This window comes from Vicia villosa, unplaced genomic scaffold (assembly GCF_029867415.1).
Source record: "Vicia villosa cultivar HV-30 ecotype Madison, WI unplaced genomic scaffold, Vvil1.0 ctg.001359F_1_1, whole genome shotgun sequence".
Taxonomy (NCBI): domain Eukaryota; kingdom Viridiplantae; phylum Streptophyta; class Magnoliopsida; order Fabales; family Fabaceae; genus Vicia; species Vicia villosa.
The window spans coordinates 174019-189370 of NW_026705589.1; the positions used below are offsets into that span (position 1 = coordinate 174019).

Here is a 15352-nt window from a genome sequence, read left to right on the forward strand (position 1 = left end):
GTTTATAAAACTATCTCTTTCTCTTGTTTATTATGTGTTCTCATCTCTCATCTAAATGCCTCATCGATCTTCTTCATTTCTCTCCCCCTCTGTCGATAATTAACTATTTTGAAACTGAAAAGAAAAAGAAAAAATTGTCACACATTCTACTATTTTGAAACTGAAAAAAAAAAGGAAGAAAAGAAGAAAAAAAAAGTCGTGGACGGCAGGATTCGAACCTGCGCGGGCAAAGCCCACATGATTTCTAGTCATGCCCGATAACCACTCCGGCACGTCCACTGATGTGTAAAGATTCTCTACCGTTTCATATTTCTCCATATGATTCAGCTTAGTAAGTTAAAATGGCTTAATTAAGAGTTAGTTTGTTAAAATCTTCTCTCTGTTTTATGATTGTATACTGCAATATGAATAGGAGGCAACTGCATCAATTATTAGTAACTCCAACAGTTTTAGGAATCAAGAGATTTCAATAATACAGAATTCCCATAAATCATGATGTTATTTTGCTGTTTGAATTTTAGACCTTATTTAATAATTTCTCTAGGTGAATGCAAACTTGAGAACTCTTTGTGTGACCTGCCATCATGATGTTACTGCAGTACAATGTGCTGAACGATGCATTATAAGAGCTGGGACTGTTCAAAAAATCTATGAACCATAGCGAACTGCCAAACTGAAGTTAAAATAACCAAACCGAACCGAACGTTATTGTTGAAAACCAAAACACTGAACTACCGTTGAGAATCAAAACATGAAAATTGAACTCAAATTGTTGAAGCTCCAAAGATGAAGAACTCTAAATTCCCAAATCGTTGAAGTTCATCACCCTAATTCATATTTCATTCGCGACGTTCCTTTCCCTCTCTCAGTCGCATTTGCGTCTTCATTACCAAATCATAAGCTCCCCCCGTGCCGTTCCACTCCAGTTCAGCTTTTTCAGCCATCTCTGTACTGTGTTCATTTTCATCCTTCAAAGGTTCATAGCCGAAGACCGTGAACTCAAAATCAAAATTGAAGGTAATAAAAGGGTTTCTTTCTTTTGTGTTTGGATTCTCTTTTATTGGGTTAAGAGTGTATATTTTGTATCATATTTGTGTTTGGTTACTGTGATTTTGGAGGTGTTTTTCCACACCCAAACTTAGTTTATTTGTTTGGAGCTGTGAATTTTGGTTTGGTTTGTTCCATTATGATGAATTATTTGAGTTATATAGTTGTTGTGTGAATTTGATTTACAGTCCCGTTTGACATCTTGCCTTGCTATGATTGTGATTGTTTTGGACATCAATGTATGAATTAGGTTCTGGAGTACTATAGCATACATTCTATGAGATTTGGTATTGTTTGTTGTGGATAGCCTTCAATCAAATTAATATTTGACAGTAACTAATTTACTTCTATAGTGTTAGTTCATGCAGAAATATGAGATGGTAAATACAGTGTAATTTTATTTGTTCCCAAAACGATATCATGTACATTAAACTTCCTCTGTGCATATTTTTCATGAAATTGTTCCCGAAACGATATCATGTACATTAATCATTTTTATGTGGTCAGAGATTACAGGTTATTCTTCTTAGATTGTAGCGTATGTGATTTGATAAATGAAACTTAGTTAATGTGAAAATAGGAATTAATGAAAAAGTGTTTAAAAGAAGTGTGTTTCATTCTCAGCTAACATTTAATTGTATGATAAATCCAGATGCTATAAGTTTTAGTGCAGAAGGTTGCAATTATGAATTACATGTTTAGAAACAAACAATCTTTCCATTTTAAACATTATATCCTTTTGTACCTTGTTCATTCTTGCAATGATGAAATATTAGTCCTAATTTTGTTAATTGTATATTAGTTTACTGGAAGAGATTTCTAGGAAGAACACATTTTTAGCAGTAGCTCAAACTGGTGTTAAAATTTAGAAACATGCTAAAGCATGAGAAAGAAAAGAACAAATAGGCATGGTTTCAATTATTAGTAAATTTTTAACAACTGAAACATTAATGGGTTGTAATGATAATCCAAGAAAGAGGTGTAAAGAAATTGACAAACACAAACAAATACCTCAACAACAGGAACTTTGGACTCACCAGCTGACATTACACTGGAAGTAATGGCTATTTTTTCCCCTGACTCTTCAGCTATTTTCATAGGAAATTAAGAGACATTATCAAGCTTCTACCTAAGCCTTTCAACATAATTGTTTTGCTCTTGAAAGTCTCTTTCAGACTTATTACATTCATTCTGTAAATTAATTAATGTATAATTTCTTCTTATTTTTTCCTCTCTGCCACTTCTGTTTCAACTGAAATCTGAATGGTTTACCACCCTACATGATTAGTATTAATTATTGTACTCATTTGAAATATGATGCAATGAAAGTAGCCTCAACCTGCAAAGTATCCTTTGAGATAAATTAGTATTTAGTAACCATTTGACAAGCTTGTTTCTCAGCATTTGATATCAATTCATTTTCACGCTTCAAAATTAACAACTGATAAAGCACTACAATGAAAAATTCGAATAATCCATAATCTCCCTTTAATCTTGAAATCTCTTTCAATTGATGATTACCTGATGTTCATTTTATTTCTTAAAATTGTAGACACGCCACCGAATGAGGATGATGAAGATAATATTTTCCGCCACTATAGTCAAGAAACTGGGCATAAGTCTGATCCTAAGACTGAAATTGAATCATATCTACAAGAAACACGGGTACCATATGTTAAAGCAGTTGAGTTTGATATCTTAGGTTGGTGGAAAGTCAACTTAACTAATATCCTATTTTGGCAAGCATAGCTCGAGAAATGTTGGCCACTCCCGTCCCTAGTGTAGCTTTAGAATCTGCTTTCAGCATTGGTGGAAGGGTTGTTAGTAATTATAGCGTTTGTTTGCACGCAAGGTAAAACGAAAATCCATCTCCTTATTTTCTGAAGAGAACCTTGATGAGATCCATCAATTAGAGCAATGTAAATCAATTTTATAATCTTTTTTATATTTATAATTTTCCAACTTATTGAAGATGTGTTTTCTACTTTATACATTGAATAACTAATGCATAAAAAAGAAAATATTCTCTTTTTAGATACATTGAATAACTAATGTATCTGGACAACATACTGTCTCGATACATTATTTATTCAATGTATCTAAAAAGAAAATCTTTTCTTATAAATGGGACCGGAGGTAGTATTTAATTATATTTGTCATATTAATAAAAACCACACCTAAAGAATTATACCTGAATTTTGTTTTTTTAAGTACCCATTGGGGATAGGTAAAATCGCCATCCCTGTTCAATTACCATCACATAATTTATTTGATAAATTATAAATATATTATGATTAAAAATGACAGTATAGAATTATAATTAAAAATGACACCATGACAGTATAGAAGTATAATTAAAAATGATCACGTCATATACAAAATTGCAAAGAGGATCAAAGAGGATACATCAACACAAAAGGATTGGTCTACAGGTAGAGAGCAGCCATGGCTATGCAAGGGACCTCTCTTCTTGTTCCATCTGTTCAAGAGTTAGTAAAGCAACCCATAAACAGTGTTCCAGAACGATACCTTCAACCAAATCAAGACTCAATTATTGTATCAAACACAAATTCTTTACCACAAGTTCCTGTTATAGACCTATCTAAATTGTTGTCTGATGATGAATCTGAGCTACAAAATCTTGACCAAGCATGCAGAGAATGGGGTTTCTTCCAGGTTCATATTGCTTATCTATAATTTCTCTCTTAAAAAAATTAATTTATGAATTATAAGATATTTTTGAAAATTAATTTCAGCTGATTAATCATGGAGTGAGCCCTTCAATTGTTGAAAATATGAAGATAGGTGTTGAAGAATTGTTCAACCTTCCAAAGGAAGAGAAAAAGAAGTTACAACAGACACCAAATGATATGCAAGGGTTTGGTCAGTTGTTTGTTGTATCTGATGAACAAAAGCTTGAATGGGCAGACTTGTTTTACATTAACACTTTCCCATTGGAATCAAGGCATCCACATCTATTTCCTACTATTCCCAAACCATTCAGGTTTTCTAACTTTCTCAATTTATATATGTTTTAGCTTAATTACATATTATTATGATTGCTTAATTAATTATGTTTGTAATTAAAACAATTTGGTTGTTTCGTTATAGAGATCATCTCGAGACTTATTGCTTAGAACTGAAAAGAACAGTTGTGAAAATAATTGGTAGTATGGAGAAAACTCTGAAGATCAAAACGAACGAAATAGTAGAGTTATTTGAAGATGCAAGTCAAGGAATGAGAATGAATTACTACCCTCCATGTCCTCAACCAGAAAATGTTATTGGATTGAATCCGCATTCTGATTCGGGTGCCCTTACTATCCTTCTCCAAGTCAATGAAGTGGAAGGCCTTCAAATCAGAAAAGATGGAATGTGGATTCCTATCAAACCTCTCCCTAATGCCTTCGTCATCAACATCGGAGACATGTTGGAGGTAATAGACAATAAATTTTTCACAAAATACTACAAATTATCGGTCATCTCCTATAAGTTAACAGAGTCTTGTTGGGACTTGGGATTGAATTGGTGACTCTATTGTTGATATTTTAAATCCTTTTGCAGATATTAACCAATGGAATTTATAGAAGCATTGAGCATAGAGCAACCATTAATGCAAAGAATGAAAGGATATCTATTGCCGCGTTTAATAGACCTCAAATGAGCAAAGTTATAGGACCAACCCCAAGCCTTATAACTGCTGAAAGACCTGCTATGTTCAATAGAATTGGAGTAGTTGATTATCTTAACGGATTCATGTCACGCAAGCTACAAGGAAAATCATACTTAGATGTTGTAAGGATTCAAAGAGAGACTGGTAAATAAATAGTTAAATTTTAGAGGAGCTTGCAAGAAAAGAAAGAAAAATATGTATAACTAATCAATAAATAAAAGTGGCAATCATGCTTTAAGTTAGTTTTATGTTTGCAGGACATATGCTACGTGATAACACTGATAACATAGCGTGGAATAATATCAAAAGTGAAGTATCTGATAAAAACCAGCAACATCAAACAAAGAGAAAATATCTGGATGGTTTATGTTAATATTTGGGATGCTTAGCATACTTTGTAAACATAAAATAAATTTCTGTTACTTTAATATTTGGGATGCTTAGTCTGTAAGGCTTAAGAAAAGTTAGAGGGAATAATTTAATTCTTCACAAAGATAAAAGAGAGATGAGTAAAAATAACGCAGATCACAAATTTCATAAGAGAGTACTATTCAACTTATACTCTCTTACAAGTACACTACAATAGGATCAAGCAAGTATCAGAACAAATGACTCACTTTTTCTCTAAAGTTTATTATGTTTGATTTCTTTGCTAAGAAAAGAAGAAAAAAATGGTCAAAATAAAAACAAGAAAAATAAAACAAAAACAGCACCTTTAATTATTCGTGTTCAGCTAGCAATTTTTGATTGGTTTGATTCTCCTCACTTATTTCATAAAGAAACAGAATATAGCATATATAGATTCTAAGTTCTAACCACTATGAACACACCTCTCTCCATGACACACGTTGCAAGATATTCAAGAATTTATTTTCTTAAATTTAATTTTCATAATGGATTATTGGTATTCTAGATGAAGATGCAAGTAGATAAGGTCAAGCTAAAATTTCTCTGGGAAGATATATTGTACCTAAAAGGATTGAAGAAGGAAACTATAAATTAAGGCAAGGAATTTATTCCACATCCTTTAAAAATTTTATGGTGGCGTGCTAGTCACTCCATATTTATATCCTTGGTTTTGAGAATTTCATTCTTTGCGTCATTATATAGCAATTAAACTGTAATTTAGATTAATCATATATGAATTAATTAAAACTTATCTAGATAAAGAATAATGTATTATCTAAGTTAAAGAAGACTCGTATATATTCTTATGGGCCACAATATACTTTAGGACAAATATTCTATGATACCCCATTAATAAAAATAAGTTGTGAGAACTGGTATCTGTGACTTGATAATAAAAGAAAGAAAAATAGAAAGCAAAAGAGTTTTAATAGACCAGACAAGTGCATTTTAAAATTGTTAGTATGAGAATTAATATTTTTTAATATAACATATACTTTTCTTATATTATTATTTCTTTATAAGTTTCATTGAAATCTTGATATTTTTATTAAAACTTTTGAAATAAGATGAAAAAAAAACAGACACATTTGTTTTTAACGGCAAACAAATATATATATATATATATATATATATATATATATATATATATATATATATATATATATATATATATATATATATATATATATATATATACCCATACAATATTAAAAATCATAAATTGTTATGTAACTAACTTTTTTTCAATTAAGTAAGTGTTTTTTACAAGTCAATTAAATTAATTTCAAAGTTATGAAAAGTGAAAATTTTAAAATTTATTTTTATAGCAAAATTTAGTTTTAATCTTTAAAATTGTTTTAATTAAAATATTTGTTTAAATATCAGTTAACAATTTCTTACGAAAAAATATCACAGTAAAATAAATCAATGAAAATAAGATAAAATTATAAGTTAGTGTAAAAATTAGGAATTTATGCAATTGTATCGAACTACAATTATGATGTGATTTAAAATTAGTTGTCCTTCCATATTAGGAATTACAATTATGATGTGGCCTTACGGAGGAGGATGATTGGCATATATTTTTCGGGTGCTCGGAAACTATCTCATGTTGGAGGGCTGCAGGTTTGTTTGATTTTGTTGCACCTCTCCTTCATCGTCATAATGATATTAAATCCCTTATTTTCTATGTGTGTAGTAAGGAGGATAGGAAGGTGGCCGGGAGGTTTGCGTGTATGGTTGAGATGTTATGGAAGAATAGGAATGACTTCGTTTGGAACAATGAGAAGGCGTCTAGGCTTGGGTGGTTAGCCTATCATAAGTGGCAAGAATGGTTTTTAGCTCAAAATTCTCAAGTTAATGAGGCTGCCCCCCTATCAATCTTCATTGGATTCCGCCTTCATCTGGTTGGCTCAAGTGCAATGTCGACGCGGGTTTTAACCGCAATCAAGGAACTACTAATAGAGGTTGGTGTATCCGGGATAGTGTTGGAAACTTTGTTAATGCGGGTGTGGCTTGGGATTTTGGTTCTTTGTCCATTCTTGAAGCGGAGGCTTTGGCGTTGAAAGAAGCCATCCAAGGAGCCTCAACTCTTCATCTTGACCGGATTGTATTTGAGAGTGACTCACAACAAGTTGTACAAGCAATACACTCCAATATGTTGGAAGGTTCGGATTTTAGTTTTATTATTCGTTCTATTAAGAAATTGTTACTCGATTGTCCAAATTTCGAGGTAGAGTTTGTTAAGCGTCAAGCGAATATGGTTGCCCATTGTTTAACAAAGGCGGCCAATTCTTGGTCTCGACGTAGTTTTATTGATTATTTACCTCATTGTATTGCTACTATTTTATTGAATGAAAGAAGTTAAGTTTGCTTTGGTCCGAAAAAAAAAAACATTATCCAGGTTTCTTACTCAAAATTCAAAATTTATAGAACTCAAAACTCAGTTTCCTACTAAATCTTTTAACACTCAGAATATTGTCAAAAATGTATTTCAAACACCTCTCAATCCAAATTCAGTTGCAACAAACACAATGCACATTACAGTAAGTGTAATGACCACAATCACAACATTCGAAACCAAAATTGTGTCTGCGATCCTATTGCAATTCAGCGTTATGATTTATAATATAACTACACTGTGTAAATTTTAAATATATAGTCCTTTTTAAAATACAATTTAAAATCAAATTTTCATCCTACCATAATTTCTTTTAAACCGAATCTAAGTCCTATTTTTCAAGAGTACATTTCCTCTTTCCAATTGCTTGAGCCATAAGCTAAATTTGATTCACCACATCCTATATAATTCATATAACAAATTTTCTATTCTCCCACATCCAAATAAACAAATCCACACCATCCTCCCCTTCTTATCATCCAAAACAATGTATTCTATTGCCAAATTCTCTCACCATAAAGACACAACCATGAACACCACAAAAAGATACAACGAAATATCCCATTTCAGCCACTCAAAACACAAACTAACATTCCAATACTCCGATTTCCCATTCAAATGTGATGGCTGCAAAGAAATCGGCATAGGCTCACGTTACAGCTGCAACATTTGTGACTATGATCTTCACATGCATTGTTCCATACCTTCTCCTTCTCTTTTCCATCCTTTCTACCCTAAATGTTGCTTCCAATTCCTCTCAAAGCCCCCGGGCGACATACCCCGTTATTGCAACGCCTGTGAAAAGAGTGTCACTGGTTTTGTATATCACTGCTTTTCGTGCGGTTTTGATCTTCATCCTTGTTGCGCAAAGCTTCCAATGATACTCGATGATCATGGTGAAATGAAGTTGTATCTATATCGTAAAGTGAGTTCGTCGTGTCAGCGTTGTGGACAAAAAGGGCGAAGTTGGAGTTATAGGTAAGAATGAATCTGCTAAAAAACGCGTTAAATCTTTATTTATTTTTTTGCATTTGCAACATAATTTCTGGATCCGTCGCTGATTACAGGTCGTCGTGCAAGAAGTATAACCTGCATGTAGCATGTGTGAGGGAGATGATTGTGGAGAGTTGGCATCAGATATACGTTGGAAGGAGCAACGGAAGAACAACAGCAATGGTTGAGACAGGTATTCCTTTGAGTTTGAAGAATGGTCTGCACACTGCAAAAAATGGTGGCGGGAGAAGCAAAAGTAAGGCGAGGAAGTATGCTGAGATGGCTGGAATGGCTGTACAGATTGCTGTGTCTGCTGTTTTAGGAGATCCAACGGTTCTTATTGCTGGGATTATGGGGTCATTGATGTCAAGAACTTGATCTTGTGGTGGATAGATGTCTCAAGAATTCTCACTAAACTCTATGGAGAGTATGTATTGTAGACCTTTGAAAGTTATGAGTAGAAAAAGTGATTGTAATCATAGAGTATATATAACAATGACTGTGATTAGCACTCAAAGTATATATACCTTCAAGGCCTTGTCACTAAGTTTAATTTGATCTTAAGATAACTCGGTCGTTCTCATGAATCTACTCGGTCGTTTCAAAATGAGTGAGCTTTTATATGCATATTAAAGAATCTGGTTATCGACTCGTTGGCTATTGATTCTAAGCCAATTGAATCGATGACTTCCCGTTCTTGTTTGATCCGGCTTAGGGACGAATAGTAGCCACGATGCTAGATTGTATGGTCTATTACCAAATCATTAAGGTCATAGGGCAAACAAGTGGCTTTCCAACTTATTCTTCCACATAGAGCAAGATCCATCCGGTCCTGGTTGAACAACCAACTTCTAACTATCAAAACTAACTCTAAACTGTCAATGCAGCTAATTAAACTATGAACTTAGATTAATGAAGTTTACAAATAATACTAGTAGTACTCCGCCCTCAAGCTTAAGGTGGTTGCAAGCAAACCTTGAGTTTAACTATAAGGTCACCAAATGTTGCAGCTTCTAAAAACTTGGTAAGTGTATCAACTATCTGAAGTGACACGGGAACATGTTGGACAACAAGCATCTTGGATGATACTTTTTCTCTCACAAAATGGATGTCCAACTCAATGTGATTCGAATGAGAATGAAAGACAGGGTTATGTCACAGATGAACAACACTAAGATAAGGTAAAGAAAGAAATGCATGGCTTAGATAGGAAAAATTCTAGCCACAAAAATTCAGTAGTGTATGCTAGAGTTCGATATTCATCTTCTACACTGGATTTAGTAACTAGCTAGAGATTTCTTTTTGGAACTCCATGAGATTAGGTTTGGATTAAAGAAAATGCATGAGTGAGAAGTGAACTTTCTATCATCAATGTCACTGGTCCAATCACTATCACTATATGTTCTAAGAGAGAATTTGTTAGGAACATTAGAAGGAATCAAAGTGAAGCCATATTTGACTGTGCTACTAGGTATCTTAGAGTTCTTCAAACAACACTCAAATGTGTGGTAAGACGAGAGGCCATGAAGTGACATACCTTGTTTTAACTAAATGCAATATTAGGTATAGTTTAGGTAACATATTGTAGGCCACAACAATTGACCTTTAATCACTAATGGAAAAAGAACAATATAATTTTAAAATTTACACCCGATATACTAAAAACGGGTGTAAATGAGAAGCGAGGTGGCACTTTGTGTTATTTTAAATATTATCAGGTTACAATATACACCCTATTTTCTAAAAACGGGTTTAAATTAAAAATATTATCATAATCAAATCTCTATTACTCCTTTTAAACTAAAAAACGGGTGTAAATTATGTAAACTAAACAATTTATTTAATTTAAAACTCAAAATATTTAATATATATGACATACTAATAGATAATTTAAACATTATTAATAAATTAATGAAGAAATATTAATGGGTCATAATCTAAATATATTAATAACATAGTAACAAATAGTATAGTAACAAATAGTGTGAATAAAATAATCCAGATTCATCACTGTTCTAAACCTTGATTCATCGCACAATGTTCTAAACCCCATATTCATCGCATTTCACAGAAACCTTTTTCACCGAAACTCTTCTCACCAAAACTTTTCGCTCATTTCACAGTTCACCATCACCATCGTAGTTCACCACCGACAACGAAGCTGAGGAAGTAAGTTTGAGAAGAAACTATCGCTCATTTAACAGTGACGAAAACGAAGCTGAAGAAGTTTGAGAGGAAACCATATCTCATTTCACAGTGACGACGACGAAGCTGAAGCTGTTTGATCAAATTCCCCAACTAAATAACCCAAATCGAACTTCATCGTGACGGCGGCAATGTGGAATTGCTTCACGTTTCTGATGATCACTGAGTCGTGTGCGAAGTCGAAAGGATTTGTAGAAGGTGAAGAAGTTCATTGTTGTGCTACGAAGTGCTGTTTTAAGTCGAATTCCTTTATGGCTACTTCGTTGATTGATCTGAATTCGGCAAAGAGTTGTATTGAAGATGCTTTTAAAGTGTTTGGTGAAATGCGTGAGAGTAGTGTTGTTGGGGGAACCGTTAAAAAGTCTTATGACCTTAATGAATACTTTGAATTGTTTTCAATCTTATCAGATATATGGAGTGGAAACATGCAGCCCGTGTCCGTCGATTAATTCTTTCCATGAGTTCCGATTCAACTAGAAACTATAATTTGAGTTTGAAGATAAGATTATACCCGAGAAAGTAGTTTCAATTCAAGAGAGTATACCCGAGAAAGTAGTGAATGTTTTGTGTGGTAAAGAAGTTGTTGTTGTTGGAGATAAGATTATAGTGAGTGAGTGAGTGAGTGAAACTATGGCTTCTTCTTCAGCATCTATTTTCAAATCATCATCTCTTTATTAATTTAGGTTAATTCTTGTTTGATGATTTTGTGTAGATTGGAACAAAGCAGTGGTGTTATTATGATTTTGGTCCAAAAGCTGTACCTCCACTTATATGTCTTCCTGGAACTGCTGATGTATACTATAAACAGATTATGTCATTATCCATGAAGGTATACATCGCACTGCGCGACAAAATATTGTTGTCGGATACGCGAGTTAGCTAGAGTTCGGTTTATTTGTTGGTTGTATGGTTGTGTATGCTTTCAATGATTAACATTGCAGTGTGATTCTAGAAGGAGTTTCTAAATTGTTCATTAAATGCAGGGCTACCGTGTCATATCTGTAGATATACCTCGTGTATGGCATCATGCTGAGTGGATTCAAGCGTTTGAAAAGTTTTTGGATGCTATTGATGTACACCATGTATGAACTTCTTAAACTTCCTTTGTGCATTGTACTGCTAATTTTTCATGTGTAGACTCTTTCTAAATATATGCAAATTGTTTGCTTTTGGAGCCATTGTGCTTGATATGGTATAAACACTCATACCAGTACTCTTTTTGTTGAACAAATTGAGCATTTCATTTAATGAAAAATCTCTTTATTTCTAGTTTACAGCTAGTATACAGATTTATTTAGACTTCCCTTGAGCTTTTAACAAATTTTCAGTTATGTGCATCCTCTGATGTTCAAATATTAGGGGAAAAGATATTTTTCCTGGGCACTTTTATGATTTTGCAAGGAGTTTTAACATGTTATAACTTTGGATATTGAGTAGGATGTCTATATAACACCTTCGCCCTGTGGAGGGACTGACTCCTAGACATTTTAAAGATTTCTCATATGCTATAGAGGTTGAATTGTCCAAACAACCCAAGCCCAATTGAAAGTCTAACCTTAATCAAGTGACAATCTTGGAGAGTTAGCCCAAGTATGGAATTGTACAGAGTTTTAAGAGTTTCTCTGGATCCGCTACTTAAAATTGCACCATTAGTTAGGATTGGTCATCTATGTTTCAAAAATATTTGGCCCGGAAGCCAGGTTTGACTAGGTGTGTATTTATCGGTCTCTATGTTTCATTCAGCCATTAGTTAGGATTGGTCATCTATTCAATAGTGTATGAAGTGTATTTAAGGGTATTTTATTCTTCTAGACTTGATAATGGTTGTATTAATGTCTGAAGCTTTCTAAACCTGAACACTTTTTGATGTAGAATGACTGATGACGGAGTGCAGACACGTGCTCATTTGGAAGCTCAGTTGGCTTCTTCTTTGGCTTTGGGATCCCCCAATGAATATCGCCAATGCTTATTGTCGTATGTACGCCTTCTTGCAAGGTATTATTTCTTGTATTTTTTCTTTTATGAGTATTAAATTATTTTAATATCATGATAACCTCTTATGAGAGGGATGGTGCTCAACTCATTGTCATTAATCTTCAAGAATATTTATTTATCAAGAAGTGTGCATTTGTTCAAACTCAAGGCAAGGGATTGTAGTTAGCTAGATATAAATATAGTTGTATATATTTATTTTTTAACTATCGAATCACATTCTGTGGTCTGTACTCTGTATGATTTTGGACTATTAGCAAGCTAAACAAAGATTATAATGAAATAATTACAGAGAAGCGGATGAATCTTGATTACGAGAAGTCTGTGAAAGTTTCCTTGGACCTCCAACAGGCATGACTGAAGGAGCATCATCGGATAAGAATTTGGCATGGGATCCTGTTGTGCTTGTAAGACTATTTTTTATCCATACGCATAATGAATTCATATCCTATTTTCTGCTTAAAATAAGTCAACCTAAGAATGGTGGAATTGCGCAGCATTAGAGCTAAAGTTTTTCCTGCGTAAGCTGTGGGATTGCACATGAAATGGTTTATGAATATGCATTGTAGCAATGTAGAAATATCCATTGGCTGATCAAGTTTCGAATTTGGATGTTTACAGGGAATGAGGAAACACAAGCTCCTTATTGAAGACATTCTTCCAGCCATGGCATCAAATAGGAAAGTCCAGAGACTGCTGAACGAATTCATGGATCTCGTATCCGAATACGAAATTACTGATACTAATCACGATCAAAGAAATCCAGTATTACTCAAGACAGCTTCACCTATCACCAATCTAATAGAGAGTGGTCAATTACCGACATACGTAAACGATACTCCTGAGGATGCAATGAACAGCAAGGATAACAATGCTCGGATGGTAAAGAGTCGCAGAAATGAAGCAAATGAACATGATCAAATTGTTCAAGATACACCAGATCAGTAATGAGGTTCTTGAGTCTTTTTCTGGTTAATTATTTTGGAGTTTGTTATTCTTATATAGGATTTCACCAACATGGGGTGTTGTTAGAAGTGTCATGGTTGAACATTGAATCTACTTTAACATTTACATTCTGTTACATATATATTATTATGCTTTAGAAATTCTACTGTGTTGCTCAACACTTGAGTTCTACTCTATAGCTAAGTCCGTTTTACAGGCTACACTTGTAAGGTAGCAAAAGTTTATATAGTAGCTGAATTTATGTTATTCACATCATGGGTGTCTTTAAAGCTTTGGGTGATAATCGTTTTCTTTGTGATTTTTTCATAATATCTTCGTGATTTGTTACCCTCTCGTAGTGGCGCTTTTATCATAATATCTTTGTGATTTGTTACGTTTTTAAAACATGGCGTTTTTTGAGAATTATATGAATTTTTATCGAATTTTTGGAATTTTACGAGTTTTTACAGGATTTTTGAGGAATATGAGCTTCTTAATTACTAAAATAGGGGGTAATTAAGAACATATTTACACCTGATTTTTATTAAAATAGGGTGTAATTAAAACATAATTAAGCCCAATTACACCCGATCTTTATTAAAATAGGGTGTAATTAAAACGTAATTACGCCCAACTACACCCGATTTTTATTAAAATAGGGTGTAATTAAAACGTAATTACACCCGATTTTTATTAAAACAGGGTGTAATTAAAAACGTAATTACGCCCAATTACACCCGATTTTTGTTAAAACAGGGTGTAATTAAAAACGTAATTACGCTCAATTACACCCGATTTTTGTTAAAAATAACGGGTGTAAATTCGTTAGACATTTCTCACCCTGTGGATATACACCCGATTTTTATTAAAAATAATGGGTGTAAATTTAATAAAAAACGGGTGTAAATTAACATTTTTGTACTAGTGAATAATGAGGATCTAAGAAAGTATCAATACCATGTAAAGTTTGAGAATGTTGAGCATTGGTGTGGGAGCTCCATTAACATATGACATGCTGGCTCTTACTTGGAGGCCTTTAATGTACTTGGTCTTAGATAAGAGAAAGGAGTCTTGGTCATGATATCTAACTTCAATGCTTAAGAAGTATTCAGGTTTACCAAATTTTTTTAAGGCAAACTCGAGATAGAGTTGGTGAGATCTTGAACTAGCATGGAAAATGAACCAACAATTAAAATGTCATCTACATACACCAAAGCATAAATGATGATGCCTTGATGAGAGTAATTGAAAATAGAATGACAACATTTTCTTGACACAAAACCAAAGTGAAACAGGACTTAGTGAAGCTTGTCATACTATTGTCATGGTGCTTGTTTAAGACCATAAAGCGCCGTATGAAGTTTCTATGATCTTTTTTTCTAAAATCATCTTCTTTCTGTTTGTTCATCATTGCAATTATGATGACATCTCTTTGACTAGAGGATTTCATGGTGACACTTATGACAAGAGGAAGAACTCATAAATTAAAACATGTATGAGATGTAAGAAGTGAAGAGAGGTATACCTATTTATAGTGTGCCATTTAAGGATTTGAGCGTGTATTTCTGACAAACATTCAATGTAGATTGTGCTGATAAAAAAACAAATCACAGTTTTTCCTTTTTAAGACTCCCAATCGATTGGCTAAGTGATCTAATCAGTTAGATACTTAGATATATGATTTTCTC

At 33.3% G+C, this 15352-nt stretch overlaps 3 protein-coding genes and 1 non-coding gene across 5 annotated transcripts; 3 read left to right on the forward strand and 1 right to left on the reverse strand.

Moving 5' to 3' along the window:
* Positions 1-197: 197 nt before the first annotated feature.
* TRNAS-AGA (transfer RNA serine (anticodon AGA)) lies at positions 198-279 on the reverse strand. The gene has a single exon. It is a non-coding gene; the product is annotated as a tRNA-Ser (tRNA).
* Positions 280-3410: 3131 nt separating this feature from the next.
* LOC131634813 (protein SRG1-like) lies at positions 3411-5194 on the forward strand. The gene is made up of 4 exons (XM_058905437.1): positions 3411-3723; positions 3804-4051; positions 4159-4483; positions 4612-5194. The coding sequence occupies exons 1-4, from the start codon at positions 3493-3495 to the stop codon at positions 4870-4872; spliced, it is 1065 nt and encodes a 354-aa protein (XP_058761420.1). The 5' UTR covers positions 3411-3492; the 3' UTR covers positions 4873-5194.
* Positions 5195-7942: 2748 nt separating this feature from the next.
* LOC131634808 (protein VACUOLELESS GAMETOPHYTES-like) lies at positions 7943-9109 on the forward strand. Its single transcript, XM_058905431.1, has 2 exons — positions 7943-8507; positions 8597-9109. Exons 1-2 carry the CDS (start codon positions 8017-8019, stop codon positions 8898-8900), a joined length of 795 nt encoding a protein of 264 aa, XP_058761414.1. The 5' UTR covers positions 7943-8016; the 3' UTR covers positions 8901-9109.
* Positions 9110-12400: 3291 nt separating this feature from the next.
* LOC131634819 (protein HIRA-like) lies at positions 12401-13954 on the forward strand. Of its 2 annotated transcripts, XM_058905445.1 has the most exons (4): positions 12401-12437; positions 12600-12722; positions 13012-13126; positions 13341-13954. In XM_058905445.1, exons 3-4 carry the CDS (start codon positions 13073-13075, stop codon positions 13665-13667), a joined length of 381 nt encoding a protein of 126 aa, XP_058761428.1. In that variant the 5' UTR covers positions 12401-12437; positions 12600-12722; positions 13012-13072; the 3' UTR covers positions 13668-13954. The 2 variants fall into 2 exon arrangements, with proteins under 2 accessions (XP_058761428.1, XP_058761427.1); XM_058905444.1 differs by having other exon boundaries at positions 12600-13126.
* The last annotated feature ends 1398 nt before the right edge of the window (positions 13955-15352 follow it).

Coding starts and splice junctions, on each gene's coding strand:
- LOC131634819 (XM_058905444.1), top strand. CDS start 13,073: ATGACTGAAGGAGCATCATCGGATAAGAATTTGGCATGGGATCCTGTT. Junction 13,127..13,340: donor CATGGGATCCTGTTGTGCTT/GTAAGACTATTT, acceptor GGATGTTTACAG/GGAATGAGGAAACACAAGCT.
- LOC131634813 (XM_058905437.1), top strand. CDS start 3,493: ATGGCTATGCAAGGGACCTCTCTTCTTGTTCCATCTGTTCAAGAGTTA. Junction 3,724..3,803: donor GAGAATGGGGTTTCTTCCAG/GTTCATATTGCT, acceptor AATTAATTTCAG/CTGATTAATCATGGAGTGAG. Junction 4,052..4,158: donor ACTATTCCCAAACCATTCAG/GTTTTCTAACTT, acceptor GTTTCGTTATAG/AGATCATCTCGAGACTTATT.
- LOC131634808 (XM_058905431.1), top strand. CDS start 8,017: ATGTATTCTATTGCCAAATTCTCTCACCATAAAGACACAACCATGAAC. Junction 8,508..8,596: donor GGGCGAAGTTGGAGTTATAG/GTAAGAATGAAT, acceptor CGCTGATTACAG/GTCGTCGTGCAAGAAGTATA.